Source organism: Aquarana catesbeiana, linkage group LG06 (genome assembly GCF_042186555.1).
Source record: "Aquarana catesbeiana isolate 2022-GZ linkage group LG06, ASM4218655v1, whole genome shotgun sequence".
Lineage (NCBI taxonomy): Eukaryota > Metazoa > Chordata > Amphibia > Anura > Ranidae > Aquarana > Aquarana catesbeiana.
The window spans coordinates 418,141,634-418,162,199 of NC_133329.1; the positions used below are offsets into that span (position 1 = coordinate 418,141,634).

The window sequence follows — 20,566 nt, forward strand, 5'->3', positions numbered from 1 at the left end:
CAGGGGTGGGTAGTGGGGTCCCCCAGGGTTCTGTGCTGGGACCAATCCTATTTAATTTGTTTATAAACGACCTGGAGGATGGGATAAACAGTTCAATCTCTGTATTTGTGGACAATACTAAGCTAAGCAGGGCAATAACTTCTCCGCAGGATGTGGAAACCTTGCAAAAAGACCTGAACAAATTAATGGGGGAGGGGCGACTACATGGCAAATGAGGTTCAATGTAGAAAAATGTCAAATAATGCATTTGGGTGGCAAAAATATGAATGCAATCTATAGACTGGGGGGAGAACCTCTGGGGGGGATCTAGGATGGAAAAGGACCTGGGGGTCCTAGTAGATGATAGGCTCAGCAATGACATGCAATGCCAAGCTGCTGCTAACAAAGCAAACAGAATATTGGCATTAAAAAGGGATCAACTCCAGAGATAAAACGATAATTCTCCCGCTCTACAAGACTCTGGTCCGGCCGCACCTGGAGTATGCTGTCCAGTTCTGGGCACCAGTCCTTAGGAGGGACGTACTGGAAATGGAGCGAGTACAAAGAAGGGCAACAAAGCTAATAAAGGGTCTGGAGGATCTTAGTTATGAGGAAAGGTTGTGAGCTCTGAACTTATTCTCTCTGGAGAAGAGACGCTTGAGAGGGGATATGATTTCAATATATAAATACTGTACTGGTGACCCCACAATATATAAATACCGGACTGGTGACCCCACAATATATAAATACCGGACTGGTGACCCCACAATATACAAATACTGGACTGGTGACCCCACAATATACAAATACCGGACTGGTGACCCCACAATATATAAATACCGGACTGGTGACCCCACAATATATAAATACTGGACTGGTGACCCCACAATATATAAATACCGGACTGGTGACCCCACAATAGGGATAAAACTTTTTCGCAGAAGAGAGTTTAATAAGACTCGCGGCCACTCATTACAATTAGAAGAAAAGAGGTTTAACCTTAAACTATGTAGAGTGTTCTTTACTGTAAGAGCGGCAAGGATGTGGAATTCCCTTCCACAGGCGGTGGTCTCAGCGGTGAGCATTGATAGTTTCAAGAAACTATTAGATAATCACCTGAATGAATGCAACATAAAAGGGATATGTAATGTAATACTGACACATAATCACACACATAGGTTGGACTTGATGGACTTGTGTCTTTTTTCAACCTCACCTACTATGTAACCATCTGCTATCATCTATCCTGACTCTCTGTTCACAAGAGCTTACAATCACCAGCACTCAGATTATCTGGAATAGTCTCATGAACTATACAATGTCCTCCGTCCCAGAGACCTCCATCTTTATATCAAAGCCTCAGACGGTCACATATTTCATACATGGCGGATCCGCAGTGATCTCAGTATAATTTGCGACTCAGTGAGATTTGTGGAATCAGACTAATCCCAGAAAATTATTAATTGCCATGAATTCAACTTTACCGACGTTCTGTCAGTTTAGCTGATATTTAATCCCAGAAATGTTTATAGAAAAGATAAAAAAAATTATTCAACAAAGGAACAGAAAATGCCGCGAATGGCGCCGAGGACAGCGAGGAATTCATATTAATTATAGAATGAAAAAAAACGAGACGCAGCGACCAGCAAACCTACCAAATCTGTATAGAGGAGACAGCGTCAGCAGTGAGGTCCAAGCTGGTGAGGTGGTGAGCGTCAGCAGTGAGGTCCAAGCTGGTGAGGTGGTGAGTGTCAGCAGTGAGGTCCAAGCTGGTGAGGAGGTGAGCGTCAGCAGTGAGGTCCAAGCTGGTGAGGAGGTGAGAGTCAGCAGTGAGGTCCAAGCTGGTGAGGAGGTGAGTGTCAGCAGTGCAGTCCAAGCTGGTGAGGAGGTGAGCGTCAGCAGTGCAGTCCAAGCTGGTGAGGTGGTGAGCGTCAGCAGTGAGGTCCAAGCTGGTGAGGAGGTGAGAGTCAGCAGTGAGGTCCAAGCTGGTGAGGAGCTGAGAGTCAGCAGTGAGGTCCAAGCTGGTGAGGTGGTGAGCGTCAGCAGTGAGGTCCAAGCTGGTGAGGAGGTGAGAGTCAGCAGTGAGGTCCAAGCTGGTGAGGTGGTGAGCGTCAGCAGTGAGGTCCAAGCTGGTGAGGTGGTGAGTGTCAGCAGTGAGGTCCAAGCTGGTGAGGAGGTGAGCGTCAGCAGTGAGGTCCAAGCTGGTGAGGAGGTGAGCGTCAGCAGTGAGGTCCAAGCTGGTGAGGTGGTGAGTGTCAGCAGTGCAGTCCAAGCTGGTGAGGAGGTGAGCGTCAGCAGTGAGGTCCAAGCTGGTGAGGTGGTGAGTGTCAGCAGTGCAGTCCAAGCTGGTGAGGTGGTGAGCGTCAGCAGTGAGGTCCAAGCTGGTGAGGTGGTGAGCGTCAGCAGTGAGGTCCAAGCTGGTGAGGTTGTGAGTGTCAGCAGTGCAGTCCAAGCTGGTGAGGAGGTGAGCATCAGCAGTGAGGTCCAAGCTGGTGAGGAGATGAGAGTCAGCAGTGAGGTCCAAGCTGGTGAGGAGGTGAGCGTCAGCAGTGAGGTCCAAGCTGGTGAGGAGGTGAGCATCAGCAGTGAGGTCCAAGCTGGTGAGGAGATGAGAGTCAGCAGTGAGGTCCAAGCTGGTGAGGAGGTGAGCGTCAGCAGTGAGGTCCAAGCTGGTGAGGAGGTGAGAGTCAGCAGTGAGGTCCAAGCTGGTGAGGAGGTGAGAGTCAGCAGTGAGGTCCAAGCTGGTGAGGTGGTGAGTGTCAGCAGTGCAGTCCAAGATGGTGAGGAGGTGAGCGTCAGCAGTGCAGTCCAAGCTGGTGAGGAGGTGAGCGTCAGCAGTGAGGTCCAAGCTGGTGAGGAGGTGAGCGTCAGCGGTGAGGTCCAAGCTGGTGAGGAGGTGAGCATCAGCAGTGAGGTCCAAGCTGGTGAGGTGGTGAGCGTCAGCAGTGAGGTCCCAGCTGGTGAAGAGGTGAGAGTCAGCAGTGAGGTCCAAGCTGGTGAGGTGGTGAGTGTCAGCAGTGCAGTCCAAGCTGGTGAGGAGGTGAGCGTCAGCAGTGAGGTCCAAGCTGGTGAGGTGGTGAGCGTCAGCAGTGAGGTCCAAGCAGGTGAGGTGGTGAGTGTCAGCAGTGAGGTCCAAGCTGGTGAGGTGGTGAGTGTCAGCAGTGAGGTCCAAGCTGGTGAGGTGGTGAGCGTCAGCAGTGAGGTCCAAGATGGTGAGGTGGTGAGCGTCAGCAGTGAGGTCCAAGCTGGTGAGGAGGTGAGCGTCAGCAGTGAGGTCCAAGCTGGTGATCCTGAATATGATTGGCTTCAGTGTGTAAGAAAGTGCAAGGTGGTAGCAGTCTCCCCCAAGTCGTGTGTCTGGTATGTGGGGGGATTGGCATCAGTAATCCCACCAGGATTCGAGGTAGATTGTACCCCCCTAATCCTAATTTACAGCAGAGTGGCCAGCCAATAACCCAGACATGGCGCCGTTACATCCGGGTATTAATCCGGCTGGAAAGAATGACATAAAAAACCTGTTATAGGGGAAACTCCTCATTATTATGCTGATTGCCCTCTCACCAATTTTTCCATCAAAAATCTCATACCCCCTCCCCAACTAACTCTTCACAACTGTGTGAGAATGTGAGAGAGAAAGAGGGGCGAGAGAGAGAGGGGGAGAGAGAGAGAGAGAGAGAGAGACAGAGAAGGGGTAAAAGAGGTTTAAAAAGAGAGAGGAAGTGAGAACGGGGGAACACCCAATAAGAAAACAGTATGCATCCGGTCTAAACTATGTGGCATGTTCACCAATGCCAGGAGCATGGCGGACAAGATGGGTGAACTAGAGATACTGTTGTACGAGGAGGATTTGGATTTTGTGGGAATTTCAGGGACCTGGTTCAACAGCTCTCATGATTGGCTGGCAAACATTCAAGGGTATACCCTATACCGCAAGGATAGAGAGGGTAAAAAAGGGGGAGGGGTATGCCTATATATCAAGAATAATGTATATAAAGTGAATCTGAGAGATGACATCACTAAGGGAGCTAGGTTCCTAAATGTCTTGCAGGACAATTTTATGGGTCAGATGGTAGACGCACCAACTAGAAATAAAACATTACTGGATCTACTGATTACCAACAATACAGACCTGATCACAGATGTGGAAATACGGGGCAATTTAGGTAACAGCGATCACAGGTCAATTAGTTTCAGTATAAATCACACAAATAGGAAACATAAAGGGAACACAAAGACACTGAATTTCAAAAGAGCCAATTTCCCTAAACTACAAACATTGCTAAAAGCCATAAATTGGGATGAAATATTAGGAACAAAGAATACGGAGGAGAGATGGGTTTGCTTTAAGAGCATATTAAATAAGGGCATTAGCCAATGTATCCCATTGGGTAATAAATTATAAAGTGCCAACAAAAGTCCTGGATGGCTTAACTCCAATGTAAAAATGCATATAAAAGCAAAGGAGAAGGCCTTCAAAAAATACAAGGTTGAGGGATCATCCTCAGCATTCAGACTTTACAAAGAATGCAACAAGAAATGTAAGGGTGCAATAAGGACGGCTAAGATAGAACATGAAAGACACATAGCGGAGGAGAGCAAAAAAAATCCCAAGAAATTCTTTAAGTATGTAAACAGTAAAAAAGGGAGGACAGACCATATTGGCCCCATAAAGAATGAGGAAGGACATCTGGTTACAAAGGATGGGGAGATGGCGAAGGTATTGAATTTATTCTTCTCCTCAGTCTTCACGAGTGAATCGGGGGGCTTCAGTAACCAAAACTGCAGTGTTTATCCTCAAGACACAACACAGGAAGCACCTCCATGGTTAACAGAGGACGGAATTAAAATTAGACTTGAGAAACTTAACATTAATAAATCACCGGGACCAGATGGCTTGCACCCGAGGGTACTTAGGGAACTCAGTCAAGTGATTGCCAGACCGTTGTTCCTAATTTTTACTGACAGTCTACTGACTGGAATGGTACCAACTGATTGGAGAAAAGCCAATGTAGCACCTGGAGTATGCTGTCCAGTTCTGGGCACCAGTCCTCAGGAGGGATGTACTGGAAATGGAGCGAGTACAAAGAAGGGCAACAAAGCTAATAAAGGGTCTGGAGGATCTTAGTTATGAGGAAAGGTTGTGAGCTCTGAACTTATTCTCTCTGGAGAAGAGACGCTTGAGAGGGGATATGATTTCATTATATAAATACCGGACTGGTGACCCCACAATATATAAATACCGGACTGGTGACCCCACAATATATAAATACCTGACTGGTGACCCCACAATATACAAATACCGGACTGGTGACCCCACAATATACAAATACCGGACTGGTGACCCCACAATATATAAATACCGGACTGGTGACCCCACAATATATAAATACCGGACTGGTGACCCCACAATATATAAATACCGGACTGGTGACCCCACAATATATAAATACCGGACTGGTGACCCCACAATATACAAATACCGGACTGGTGACCCCACAATATATAAATACCGGACTGGTGACCCCACAATATATAAATACCGGACTGTTGACCCCACAATATACAAATACCGGACTGGTGACCCCACAATATATAAATACCGGACTGGTGACCCCACAATATATAAATACCGGACTGGTGACCCCACAATATATAAATACCGGACTGGTGACCCCACAATATACAAATACCGGACTGCTGACCCCACAATAGGGATAAAACTTTTTCGCAGAAGAGAGTTTAATAAGACTCGTGGCCACTCATTAAAATTAGAAGAAAAGAGGTTTAACCTTAAACTACGTAGAGGGTTCTTTACTGTAAGAGCGGCAAGGATGTGGAATTCCCTTCCACAGGTGGTGGTCTCAGCGGGGAGCATTGATAGCTTCAAGAAACTATTAGATAATCACCTGAATGACCGCAATATACAGGGATATGTAATGTAATATGACATATAATCACACAACATACAGGGATATATAATGTAATATGACATATAATCACACAACATACAGAGATATATAATGTAATATGACATATAATCACACAACATACAGAGATATATAATGTAATACTGACATATAATCACACAACATACAGGATATATAATGTAATATGACATATAATCACACAACATACAGAGATATATAATGTAATATGACATATAATCACACAACATACAGAGATATATAATGTAATATGACATATAATCACACAACATACAGAGATATATAATGTAATATGACATATAATCACACAACATACAGAGATATATAATGTAATATGACATATAATCACACAACATACAGAGATATATAATGTAATATGACATATAATCACACAACATACAGAGATATATAATGTAATACTGATATATAATCACACAACATACAGAGATATATAATGTAATATGACATATAATCACACAACATACAGAGATATATAATGTAATACTGATATATAATCACACAACATAGGTTGGACTTGATGGTAGTTTCGTTTTTCTTACAGTGCGGTTCCTGGCCCCGGGACCTCGGGGGGTTGCAGGACTTCTATTAAAGTAAGAGATGTGCAGCTCCAGGTGAGAACGTTGATTGGACCCCACCCATGGGTGCTCGCCCCGCCTGGCTTCCATAGAGTATATATATATATATCCACAGAAGTGGCTGCACACTAGGGATGAGCCGAACACCCCCCGGTTCGGTTCGCACCAGAACCTGCGAACGGACCGAAAGTTCGCACGAACGTTAGAACCCCATTGACGTCTATGGGACTCGAACGTTCGAAATCAAAAGTGCTCATTTTAAAGGCTAATTTGCATGGTATTGTCCTAAAAAGGGTTTGGGGACCCGGGTCCTGCCCCAGGGGACATGTATCAATGCAAAAAAAACTTTTAAAAACGGCCGTTTTTTCGGGAGCAGTGATTTTAATGATGCTTAAAGTAAAAAAAAAAAAAAATGAAATATTCCTTTAAATATTGTACCTGAGGGGTGTCTATAGTATGCCTGTAAAGTGACGCATGTTTCCCGTGTTTAGAACAGTCCCTGCACCAAATGACATTTCTAAAGGAAATAAAGTCATTTAAAACTGCTTGCGGGTTTAATGTAATGTCGGGTCCTGGCAATATGGATGAAAATCAGTGAGACAAACGGCATGGGTACCCCCCAGTCCATTACCAGGCCCTTTGGGTCTTGTATGGATATTAAGGGGAACCCCGCACCCAAATTAAAATAAGGAAAGGTGTGGGGCCACCAGGCCCTATATACTCTGAACAGCAGTATACAGGCTGTAGGTTTGTTGTTAAGTAGAATCTCTTTGTAATTTTGAACGGGTACATTTTTAACGTGTTTAGCTCCAGCCAAAAAAAATCTTTTTTAAGCTTTTTGGAAAACATAGGGAAGGGTTATCACCCCTGTGACATTTGTTTTGCTGTCTTTCCTCCTCTTCAGAAGATTTCACCTCACTTTTTGTCCCAATGACAAATGTTTTTTGAAAATTTGGGGTTTTTTGTGGAACAAGGATTGGAAAGCATCAGTGGAAAGGAGAAATTGTTTTCCCATATTAACTCTTACAGGAGAGAATTTCCCTTCCTAGGGGTAGATTTCATCTCACTTCCTGTTGTCTCCTTCCGTTTGCAAGTAGGAGTCGTTTGTAAGTTAGATGTTTGAAAGTAGGGGCCTGCCCTATATACTCAGCAGAAATTTGGGCCTTAGATGTTGTTGTGGCCACAACACTGAAAGCCCTCACAGGGCCCTGCTGTGAAATATTAGATCAAGAATTGTAATTACACGTCCCTGTTGAACAGGGGCTGAAAAATTGGGCCTTAGGCACTGGTGGTGGCGCCCAGAACCAAAAATGTTCTTACAAGCTATCAGCGTGATGATTGAGGAGGAAGAGGATAATTACTCAGGGATAGTCACTCAGCATCAGCATAGGCAGTCTTTGAAGGGATCCGAGATTTCAAAAAAAATTATTCGGCTACATCAGCATCAGGTGCTTGGTAGCTGGTGGTGATCCAAGACTGATTCATTTTTATGAAGGTCAGTCGATCGACCGGTGGACAGACGCACCCTGTGATCGGTTACCACGCCTCCAGCAGCACTGAATGTGCGTTCCGAAAGAACGCTGGATGCAGGACAGGCCAGTAGCTCAATACATACTGTGCAAGCTCTGGCCAGTGATCCATCCTCAAGACCCAGTAACCCAGAGGATTTTCGGTGGGAAAGGTGTCCAAGTCAGATCTTGCCCCTAGGTATTCCTGCACCATGTAAAACAGACGCTGGCGATGGTTGCTGGAACCGATCATACCTTGGGGCTGCGGACCAAAAAATTGTCTGAACGCATCGGTCAGACGGCCACCTTCTCCACCGCTCCTTCTTTGACTGACCGAAGCCTCAGCAACACGTTGTCCAGAAACAGGAGTTTGTAACCTCCCAGTCTCTGGGAACGCATTGCACAGACCTTTCTGCAAGGCCTCCCAAAGATGTTTCATCCTCTGCTCCCTCTGTGATGGCAAGATAAGGTCCACAACCTTACCCTTGTAATGTGGATCAAGGAGGGTTGCCAGCCAGTATTGGTCCTTCTCCTTGATACCACGAATACGAGGATCCTTACGCAGGCTTTGCAGGATCAGGGAGGCCATGCAGCATAGGTTTGCTGAGGCATTCGGTCCGGAGTCCTCTGGGTCACTAAGGACAACATGGTCCGCAGCCACCTCCTCCCAGCCACGTATAAGTCCATGTGTTTCTTGGGACTGATCCCTTAAAGACTGCTGCTGATGCTGAGTGCCAGGCTCCACCTCCATACTGACACAATCTTCCTCCTCCTCCTCGTCCTCTTCCTGTGTGATCGGCGGGCACGCAGGAACACTGTCTGGATAAAGGGGGCCTTGAGAGGTAAGGAAGTCCTCCTCTTCCTGCCGCTGTTCTGCCTCAAGTGCCCTGTCCATTATTCCACGCAGCGTGTGCTCCAACAGGTGGACAAGGGGGACAGTGTCACTGATGCATGCACTGTCACTGCTCACCATCCTCGTGGCCTCCTCAAATGGTGACAGGACAGTGCATGCATCCCTGATCATGGCCCACTGGCGTGGGGAAAAAAAACCAAGCTCCCCTGACCCTGTCCTGGTGCCATAGTCGCACAGGTACTCATTGATGGCCCTCTGCTGCGTGTGCAGCCGCTGCAGCATGACCAACATTGAGTTCCACCTGGTGGGCATGTCACAGATTAGGCGGTTCTTGGGCAGGTTAAACTCCTTTTGGAGGTCCGTCAGCCGAGCACTGGCATTATATGACCGGCGGAAATGCACACAGACTTTCCTGGCCTGCTTCAGGACATCCTGTAAGCCCGGGTACCTGCCCAAGAACCGCTGCACCACCAAGTTAAGGACGTGAGCCAAACAGGGCACATGGGTCAGTTGTCCCTGTTGGAGGGCAGAGAGGAGGTTGGTGCCATTGTCGCAAACCACCATTCCTGCCTTAAGTTGGCGTGGCGTCAACCACCTCTGAACCTGCCCCTGCAGAACTGACAGAACCTCTGCCCCAGTGTGGCTCCTGTCCCCCAAGCACACCAGCTCAAGCACCGCATGGCATCTTTTGGTCTGCATACTTGCGTAGCCCCTTGAACAGCTACGGAGCACCGCTGGTTCCGAGGAAGAGGCCATGGAGGAAGAAGAAGAGGAGGGGGTGGAGGAGAGAGGTGTGTCACAATCAGCATTTTGGAGGCGTGGTGGCGGAACAACCTCCAACACTACTGCACCTTGTCCTGCATTCTTCCCAGCTGCCAGCAGAGTCACCCAATGCACCGTGAAACTTAGGTAACGTCCCTGTCCATGCCTGCTGGACCATGAGTCAGCGGTAATATGCACCTTACCGCTGACCGCCCTGTCCAGCGAGGCATGGACATTGCCTTCCACATGCCGGTAGAGAGACGGAATCGCCTTCCGTGAGAAAAAGTGGCGTTTGGGTACCTGCCACTGAGGAACCGCACATTCCACAAACTCACGGAAGGGGGCAGAGTCTACCAACTGAAAAGGCAGCAGTTGAAGTGCTAGCAATTTAGCCAAGCTAGCATTCAACCGCTAGGCATGTGGATGGCTGGGAGCAAACTTCTTTCGGCGGTGCAGCAGCTGGGGCAGGGAAATTTGCCTGGTACAATCTGACGTCGGTGTACCAAAATCAGATTGCCCACAAGTACGTGGCTGTGACACACCTAATTCTACACCTTCATTCCTCTCAGTGCAGGTCTCAGAGAGGACTGAAGGTCTAGTGGGGTTGGAAATCTCAGTTGATGAGGAGCAAGGAGAGATCCTCTTTGTTCTTTGGTGTGGGTCTTTTAGGTACGCTTGCCAACGAACTGCATGGCAGGTCAACATATGTCTGGTCAAGCATGTGGTACCCAAGCGGGAGATGTTTTGGCCACGCGAGATACGCTTGAGACATATGTTGCAAATTGCAGCGGTGCGATCTGATGCACTCGTCTCAAAAAAGGCCCACACCAAAGAACTTTTTGAATAACGCGCAGAGACTGCAGTGCCCTGCACATGTGGAGCTTTGGGGTGTGATGCAGTCAATGTGCTGCCCTTAGGCTGGCCCCTGGAGGGCATCCTGCCTCGTTGGTGATGTGCCGCCGCCTCCTCCTCCTCCTCCTCCTCTCTCCTATCAGGCACCCACGTTGAGTCAGTGACCTCATCATCCCCTCCCTCCTCATCACTGGAGCAAACCTGGCAGTATGCTGCAGCAGGGGGAGCATGACTGCCAGATTGCTGTCCTTCTTGGGCACCCCCTCTGTCCGCGCTCGTGTTACTGCCTTCATCTAGCTCAGTATCATCATCAGAGCCTTCCAAACGCTGGGCATCCTCCTGGAGCATGTACCCAACACTGTGGTCAAACAGTTCAAGGGACTCCTCAGGAGGACATGGTGGGGCTAGGGAAGGAGTCACTGATGACATTGAGCCGAGGGAAGAGGCCGCTGCTTTGCCAGACAAAGTACCCTGGGCATGGGTGAGAGAGGATGAGGAGGATGAGGACGGCTTGGTCATCCACTCGACCAAGTCTTCCGCATGTTGCGGCTCAACATGGCCAGCTGCCGAAAAAAAGGCCAAGTGTGTCCCATGGCCACGTGCTGATGAGGATGCACCGTCTCCACGACCAGCACTAGACACAGAGCCTGCTTGCCCTCTCTTATTGGCTTGTGACTGTCTGCCTCTCCTTCTTGGCCTTCCAGACATACTAATGGCCTGTAGCTGCACTAAGCTGGGATATATATATATATATATATATATGTACTGATACTGCAGCTAGCAGAATCAACTGCCTGCCTGGAGTATGAGAACACCACCAACCTTCTACAGGGGTAGCTTTAGCTGAACACTGTGAGCAGGACGCACCCCACTAACTTGTAGGTTTAGCTGAACACTGTGAGCAGGACGCACCCCACTAACTTGTAGGTTTAGCAGAACACTGTGAGCAGGACGCACCCCACTAACTTGTAGGTTTAGCAGAACACTGTGAGCAAGACGCACTGCACTAACTGTAAATAGTCTAGCTGCCTGACTTTGGTACTAATAGGATCAAAAGAACACCAGTAATTTTCTTCAGGTAGCTGTATTTACTGTAACAAGACAAGCCTGCCTGTCAGTAAGAAGATAACAGGAATGGATCTAGCTAAACTGAATACAGTGTATATATATATATACAACACCTGGGATGCATATATATACACAATACACTGTAAGTGCAGCTAACTGACTGACTGTTCTGCCTAATCTATCTAACTCAAATCAAATGACACTGTCTCTCTCTCTCTCTATTTCTCAGCACACCGGAACACACACTACACAGGGCCGCCGTGCAGCCGCCTTATATAGTGTGGGGCGTGTACTAAATCCCCTGAGCCATAATTGGCCAAAGCCTGCTCGGCTTTGGCCAATTACGGCTCTATGTTCAGACGGCGCTGTGATTGGCTAAGCATGCGGGTCATAGTGCATGCTTGGCCAATCATCAGCCAGCAATGCACTGCGATGCCGCAGTGAATTATGGGCCGTGACGCACCACATGAATTTGGCGCGAACGGCCCACATCGTTCGCAATTCGACGAACGGGCGAACAGACGATGTTCGAGTCGAACACGAAGCTCATCCCTACTGCCCACCATGACAAACTGTTATTGCAACATCCCAACAGAAATCCAACAGTGATCACACAGGACAGCAGCAGGTAGAGGGGTCACCTTCCATTGTTGGGGTGCTGGTGACTCTGTGTGTGGGGGAGAGGCCTGGCATGTCTGGACGGGGTCTGTGCTGAGCAACATGCAGGGATGTACGGCTTCCGTACGGTCCCCTCTAAATGCTGCACCCGGGGCGACCGCTGCCCCCCTCCCCCCACCACTGCCCCTCTCCCCCCACCACTGCCCCTCTCCCCCCACCACTGCCCCCCCACTCCCCCCACCACTGCCCCCACTCACTGCCCCCACTCCCCCCACCACTGCCCCCCCTCCCCCCACCACTGCCCCCCCCTCCCCCCACCACTGCCTCTGAGGAAGGAGGAAGAGGCACCGCTGACTTCACTGAGCCAGAACCTGAATTTAAGATGGAGAGACTTTCCAGACTAGAACTCCACCAGATATGAAGTGTTTGTCCAATCTGATCTCCGGGATAATAAACCCATCGGTCATGTGACTTCTTCCGGAATCTTCTCCAGATCTGTGCCGTCATCCAGTGTGAGACTTCCTGTAATAAAGACCGCCCACTGCTGTCCTCCCTCCTTGTGCAGGGAGATTGGTCTTGTCTCCGCCCCCTCCTGTAGTTTTTTGCAGTAGGTGGAGCCTGATGGCCCCTCCCACAACTCTGCTCTCTCCTTGTGCAGGGGGATTGGTCTTGTCTACCGATCCGGTGTTCTGTCAAAAGAGCCAACTCGTCAGAATCTCCAATGCCGTCACTTCCGGTGTCATTGCAGATTTGGATGACTTGGCAGTGTATATATTACGGTTCTCTATATAATGAGCGGACATTGCCGTTCCACCCGCTACTAACCAACAACATGGCCGCCTCCAAGGCAGAGACTTTTTTACTCTTTGTTCTGTTAAAACAGCCAAGTCTTTGAAATCTGCAGTTATTGCTGCTGGAGAGTCTCCGGAAGTGACGTCATCGCAGATTGTGATGAGTTGGCTCTTTTGACAGAACACCGGCAACCAATAAACCATCAAAACCTTCTAATTGTCAGGAGAGTCCTCCATGACTCCTCCCCCTTCCCCTCCCCCTCCCCCTCCCCTCCCCCTCCCCTCCCCCTTCCCCTCCCCCTTCCCCGGCCATGTCTGGCTTTCTCCCATAGACAATCCTGTGAATATCTCTCCCTGATAATCAATATATCATCAATATTCCGCACTATCGATCCTCTCAGCGACTCTCGGTAAATCTTACCGTTAATCCATCGCGCTTCTGGATCGTGCACCGAAAATTCCTTACTGAACAGATCGTCCAACGTCACCATCGTGTCCGAGGAATTGGTCACTTCATCTGGAAGAGAAGAGAAGAGTTATGGAGGACGGTCATGTTTTCCAATCACCATGCACGCCGATCGATCGGCACACTCCTCAATCACCGCACACCGATCGATCGGCAGACTCCTCAATCACCGCACACCGATCACCGCACACCGATCGATCGACACACTCCTCAATCACCGCACACCGATCACTACACTCACCGATCACCGCACACCGATCGATCGGCAGACTCCTCAATCACCGCACACCGATCACTACACTCACCGATCACCGCACACCGATCGATCGGCACACTCCTCAATCACCGCACACCGATCGATCGGCACACTCCTCGATCACCGCACACCGATCACCGCACACCGATCGATCGACACACTCCTCAATCACCGCACACCAATCACTACACTCACCGATCACCGCACACCAATCGATCGGCACACTCCTCAATCACCGCACACCGATCGATCGGCACACTCCTCAATCACCGCACACCGATCACCGCACACCGATCACTACACTCACCGATCACCGCACACCGATCACTACACTCACCGATCACCGCACACCGATCACCGCACACCGATCACTACAGTCACCGATCACCGCACACCGATCACCGCACACCGATCACTACAGTCACCGATCACCGCACACCGATCACTACACTCACCGATCACCGCACACCGATCACCGCACACCGATCACTACAGTCACCGATCACCGCACACCGATCAATCGACACACTCCTCAATCACCGCACACCGATCACCGCACACCGATCGATCGGCACACTCCTCAATCACCGCACACCGATCACCGCACACCGATCGATCGGCACACTCCTCAATCACCGCACACCATTCACTACACTCACCGATCACTGCACACCGATCGATCGACACACTCCTCAATCACCGCACACTGATCACCGCACACCGATCACTACACTCACCGATCACCGCACACCGATCAATCAACACACTCCTCAATCACCGCACACCGATCACCGCACACCGATCGATCGACACACTCCTCAATCATCGCACACCGATCACCGCACACCGATCACTACACTCACCGATCACCGCACTCCGATCGATCAGCACACTCACCGATCTCCATAATTTCAAAACAAACATTTGGTATCATTGAGTAGCGGATTCGCCACCTGCTGGCCACAGGAAATAAATACATCTAATTTATCCAACCAAATATAGAGAATCATTTCCCGAGGAACATTCTATGAAGATGTCCAGAGAACCTGCAGAGATCCAAATGCTGAATATTTCGGGGTCTTCTCTATATGAGAGGGGGGGACGCTGTATGGACACGTGTCTGGGGGGGACGCTGTATGGACACGTGTCTGGGGGTGACGTTGTATGGACACGTGTCTGGGGGGGACGCTGTATGGACACGTGTCTGGGGGGGACGCTGTATGGACACGTGTCTGGGGGGGACGCTGTATGGACACGTGTCTGGGGGGATGCTGTATGGACACGTGTCTGGGGGCACGCTGTATGGACACGTGTCTGGGGTGACGCTGTATGGACACGTGTCTGGGGGGACACTGTATGGACACGTGTCTGGGGGGACACTGTATGGACACGTGTCTGGAGGGACGTTGTATGGACACGTGTCTGGGGGGGACGCTGTATGGACACGTGTCTGGAGGGACGCTGTATGGACACGTGTCTGGGGGGACACTGTATGGACACGTGTCTGGAGGGACGTTGTATGGACACGTGTCTGGGGTGACGCTGTATGGACACGTGTCTGGAGGGACGCTGTATGGACACGTGTCTGGGGGGACACTGTATGGACACGTGTCTGGGGTGACGTTGTATGGACACGTGTCTGGGGTGACGCTGTATGGACACGTGTCTGGAGGGACGCTGTATGGACACGTGTCTGGGGGGGACGTTGTATGGACACGTGTCTGGAGGGACGTTGTATGGACACGTGTCTGGGGGGACGTTGTATGGACACGTGTCTGGAGGGACGTTGTATGGACACGTGTCTGGGGGGGACGCTGTATGGACACGTGTCTGGAGGGACGCTGTATGGACACGTGTCTGGGGGGACACTGTATGGACACGTGTCTGGGGGGACTGTGGGACTCAGCTTACCTTGGAGAGGTCGGGAAACTCCTTGTCCAGCTCCCCGGCCCCCCCTATGTGTAAGCCACTCTGTGTCTAATAGGGGCGCAGGGTGACCGGGAACCCCAGTGGGGTCTGCACTAACCAGACTCACTGTACAACCACACCGGACTCAGCTTTTGGTGGTACCCGTTATCCCGGGTTCTATATGTGTGGTTTGTGTTGAAAGAATTAATTCCACCTTTCAGACAGCTGGAATATTGTATTAGGTTGGTCATATAGACTGTTGTAGACTTTTTACTAGATCATTTGAGGTGTTGCTGTATCCCATTGTTCTATTGTTTCTGTCTGCCTTGGGAGCAACCTATTATGGGATGTACTTGTCTATGTAGATTGTCTTACAAATTAATGAGATACAAGTCATTATGGGTAGTAAACCCAAATACTCTCAATGTTAAAATAAGAATAAAAGACATAAACCTATGTGATGATCCGTGCATACAAGTGATTAAATGTCCATGAAAAATCAAAAACAAAATAACACTGTTCAGAAAAAGTTCAAAGACTTCATGTTGATAGCCAAACGGTGAACATGGATGTATGACTGACGTGAGGGGAACCACCACCGATGAAAAGAAGGCTTACTAAAGCGTTTGAACCCAAGGAGAACAGAAAGGGCCACATAGAGTGATTCCGTTTAAAATAGAAAGAATTTTTAATGAATCTAGAACACTTACATTTAGTAGATCAAATAAGTGCTTTAAAAACAAATGGCGGCAGTGGAGTCCTTCCCTTTTTTTTACGCGTTTCGTCTCCAAGACATCGTCTGTTGTGTCCCTCCACTGCAGCTCTCCAGATATATATAAAAATCCACAATCGGCTCATGACAACCTGTCTGCACTGAAAGCCTCGATTTAAGAGAGCTATCTGTGTGTCACGCCTCACTCAGGCGGAACGCAGTACAGAACGTCCATCGCGCCAAAGGGACGCAGTGTGACATAATAACATCATGCGCCTCAAAGGCAAAACCAACGTGCGTTCCATGGCTAACCAGGAAAGAGAAATAATCCACCCATCGCGCCAAGAGACGACGTGTGATGCAATAACGTTACGCGCCTCAAAAGCACAACAAACGTGCGTTCCACGGCTGACCAGGAAGGGGAAATAGTCCCTCAATGTGAACGTAGATAATGTGCATTCCAGACGGCGCAATTACACAGCACAAATTGTGATGTCCCATTTATTTAAAAGCCATCTATTAAAGCATATTATTATGTACAGAAACAAAATCATTTAAGAAATGAATTAAATTACAGATCGCGCTCCTCTGTAGAGAACAAAGAGACGCCATCTGAGTAAAAGACATGGGTCACATTATTTAAATATGAACAACAGTTGGTACATTAACATTCTCCACAAAGGAAATCTAAAAAAGGGGGGGGGGTGTAACCAACCAAGACCTAAGAACACTGTATAGTGCAATTCAATGAAATAAAAAATACAGTTTGATAGTAAATGTGACTGATAAATATACAACACTCCGCCCTTTAAAAAGAAGGGAAGTATCTGGTCGAATAAATCAACCAGATCTTCCTGCAAAATTTAGAAAGGGAGAACAAAAATATTAAAAATTAAAAAATGTATTTGTATATACACCCGTGAGGTGGACTCTCATGTAGGGTCATGTACACATACATACGACCCAAATGGACTACAGCAATATGCAACAGAATGAAACAAAAAAAGAACAAAAATAGAGAGAAGTGTATGAACAGTTAAATGGAGGCCTAGAGCCCAAAGACCATCCAGATGCTTCTATGCTTTGTTAATAAAAGAGTTGATGTCCCACTCCACATTCAAACCGAATGGAGAGTGAGACTGCAACTCGTAAATCCAGAAGGTCTCCAATCTGGAAACACCCTGGTCATAGCCCCACCTCTCCATGGGGGATAAACCTGTCTATAACCATGAACTGTGTTCCCTTAGGATTACGATTATGATGTCATTTGTAATGTCTGGGTACGGAATGTTTTATATCACCACTTTTGATCAAAGTGATGTGTTCACCAACTCTGGTCGAGAAAGTGTGAATAGTTCGGCCCACATATTGTTCCCCGCAAGGGCAGGTAATCAAATATTCAACATATTTGGTACAAAACTGTTTAATGGAATATTTTTTATTAGTAGTGGAAGATGTAAATTCCACCGTCTTGCGTTTCCCTACAGAGTTGTGCTGGCACACAATGCATTTTTTGCATGGGAAGAAGCCCGTGAGGACTCCACTGCCACCATTTGTTTTTAAAGCGCTTATTTGATCTACTAAATGTAAGTGTTCTAGCGTCATTAAAATTCTTTTTATTTTAAACAGAATCACGCTATGTGGCCCTTTCTGTTCTCCTCTCTTACAACTACCCTCACTACATCTATGGATATCTGACCACCGTCTCCCATGAAACAATCCTGTAAGGACACCCCCTCACCTTGCGGATAGTTGGGCGTTCCTGGTTCAGCGATTTGGAGATTCCAAGCACCCATCCACATTTGTTGTTCACACAACACAAGCCCATTTGACTCATAGAATGTATGTTCTCTTGGGTTCAAACACTTTGGTAAGCCTTATTTTTATCGGTGGTGGTTCCCCTCACGTCAGTCATACATCCATGTTCACCATTTGGATATCAACATGAAGTCTTTGAACTTTTTCTGAACAGTGTTATTTTGTTTTTGATTTTTCATGGACATTTAATCACTTGTATGCACGGATCATCACATAGGTTTATGTTTTTTATTCTTTTTTTTAACATTGAGAGTATTTGGGTTTACTACTCATATTCAGTTGTATCACGTTAAGTTTATTCTTTTTTTCACAGAGCGCTACACTATTTGTTTTCCTGTTGTTTTTGCTATTATCTAATTGCTGTGTTAGCTGCTATCTCCAAGGGCAGCGCGGATATATTTTTTACATTGAATGTTAATGAAACCCCCTGTCAGTTATTAGATGCTTCTCCAGCAGCCCCTCCTAAAGACGGTCTACTGTTGGAAAGTTGACTATACCTGTGTGTCATGTTACTGGAGGAGGTAAAGTTTACCCCACCCTGTGTCATTATGTAAAGAAGGGGGGCTTGTCCCCTGATTGTATATATCTCTTTGAACCTGTGTTTGAATAAACAGTCTTTTGTTTGTTACCACCATATACTGATGTCTCGACTGGGTGGGCTAAGGGATCATGGATCGTGCTGGTACTCTTGAGTACGAGGGTCCGTCACATTGGTGGCAGCAGTGGGATGCTTCCTTGCTGTGAACACATCCAAACCACCACCTGGATCCAAGGTCTGGATAGCAGAAGAGGAGAGGTACAGATACCAGCCGCCATGGAAGAGAAATTCGAAAAGAGGTTGCGAGAGATGCAGATACAGCACAGGGGACCAGTGTCAATGCAGGTCCTGCTGGGATGGTGTGATTCTGTTCCCCGGCAACTCTGGAAGAAAGCGCTAGCTCACGAGCAGCACCACCAGTGAAAAATTCTCCCCCCATCCACATAAGGTACTGGTCACAGTACGAAGTACGAGTGTTGTTATTGGGGGAACAACCGAACAAGGGGTGGACAACTGAGGTAAGGAGGCTGGTCCAGGCAGAGATGTGGTTAGACAAAAACTACAGAACCCTCCACTGGTATGTAGCCCAAATGTGTGCACATGGACAACAGATGACAGTCCGATGGAGTGCTTTGATTACAGTGGCCTGGGGCTGTTGTACTGGAGGCTGATCATGGACGCTGACATTGGGAGCGATTTGGAGTGGCGTTTGGAGAAAATCATGGCATATAGAGACCAAAGACTGTCTCGGAAGTGCTCTGGGCACAGGAATATTTCGAGTTTCAGGAATGGGAGCTGGAGATCGCCCACAGACAGCTACAAGACTCTGCTCAGCAGCAAGACAGGCTCCCTTTGCCTGAGACTATCCATAAATACCAGCCGACAGTCCTAAAATCATGGCTGAAGTGGCGGCAATGGGACAGAGGAACAGCGTGCTTTTGCTCACCTCCACCTCCAGCTATGGAAGCAGAGCTCTTATGCTGGATGCAGTAAATTTTAACTCATCTGGACAAACCTGTTTTTGCACAGGACGAGCTTGGATGGAGGAACACGTTCGTTCAGCAGCCGGATAAGGGTATGGGAGTTGGAGCAGCCTCCTCAGCTTCCCATTTGCAGTTCAAGGGCTCGGGAGAAGAGGAAGCCATCCTCACTCCCCAGCCACAGATCACAGAAAATATGTATTTAATTGACTTTTCATTGAAGGATGTAACATCACTGAAATTCAAACTAAAGTGCTAACAACAGGACAGAGCTCTGCTAACCTCTGCCCAGCACCAGTAACATCTTCTTCATTCTACGGACAGGAGATGGTAAACCTCTATCCCCAGACACCAGTTCCAAAGACTGGGGATTTAATAGACTTTTCTGCTGAGCTGGCATCAGGGCCAAAAATCACTGAGCTCTGCCCAACACCAACAGCGGCTTCGGCCTTCCTGAAAGAAGGGGCAGTCTGCCTTTCTCCCACAACACTGACAGGGACATGGGATTTCCTGCCAGCAGCATCTGTGGAGTTATATGAAACTTCTCCAGCTGAAACGCTGACAACTGGACAGAGGGTCCAAGACCTCTGCCCCACACCTGCAGCAGTTCCGGAGGCCCAGATTAAGAAGGCGGTGGTCACTGCCCAGCAGCAGATCAGGATCCAGTGGGAGAAGGGAGAGGAGGGTGTCAGGCGTGTTAAATTTGGTGTTATCGCTCTCACTCTCTCATACTGGTCACTGGAAGTACAACATGGCACCTCATGGCAAAGAACTCTCTGAGGATCTGAATAAAGAATTGTTGCTCTACATAAAGATGGCCTAGGCTATAAGAATATTGCCAAGACCCTGAAACTGAGCTGCAGCATGGTGGCCAAGACCATACAGCGGTATAACAGGACAGGTTCCACTCAGAACA

The 20,566-nt window shown here is 48.2% G+C and overlaps 1 protein-coding gene across 1 annotated transcript in view; it reads right to left on the reverse strand.

Annotated features, from left to right (window-relative positions):
• DPP10 (dipeptidyl peptidase like 10) overlaps positions 1-20,566 on the reverse strand; it is a 286,712-nt gene that overhangs the window by 156,854 nt on the left and 109,292 nt on the right. Inside the window, exon 3 of the mRNA XM_073634583.1 lies at positions 13,394-13,489. Within this exon, the coding sequence (XP_073490684.1) occupies positions 13,394-13,489 (96 nt within the window). The remainder of the gene's footprint in view (positions 1-13,393; positions 13,490-20,566) is intronic.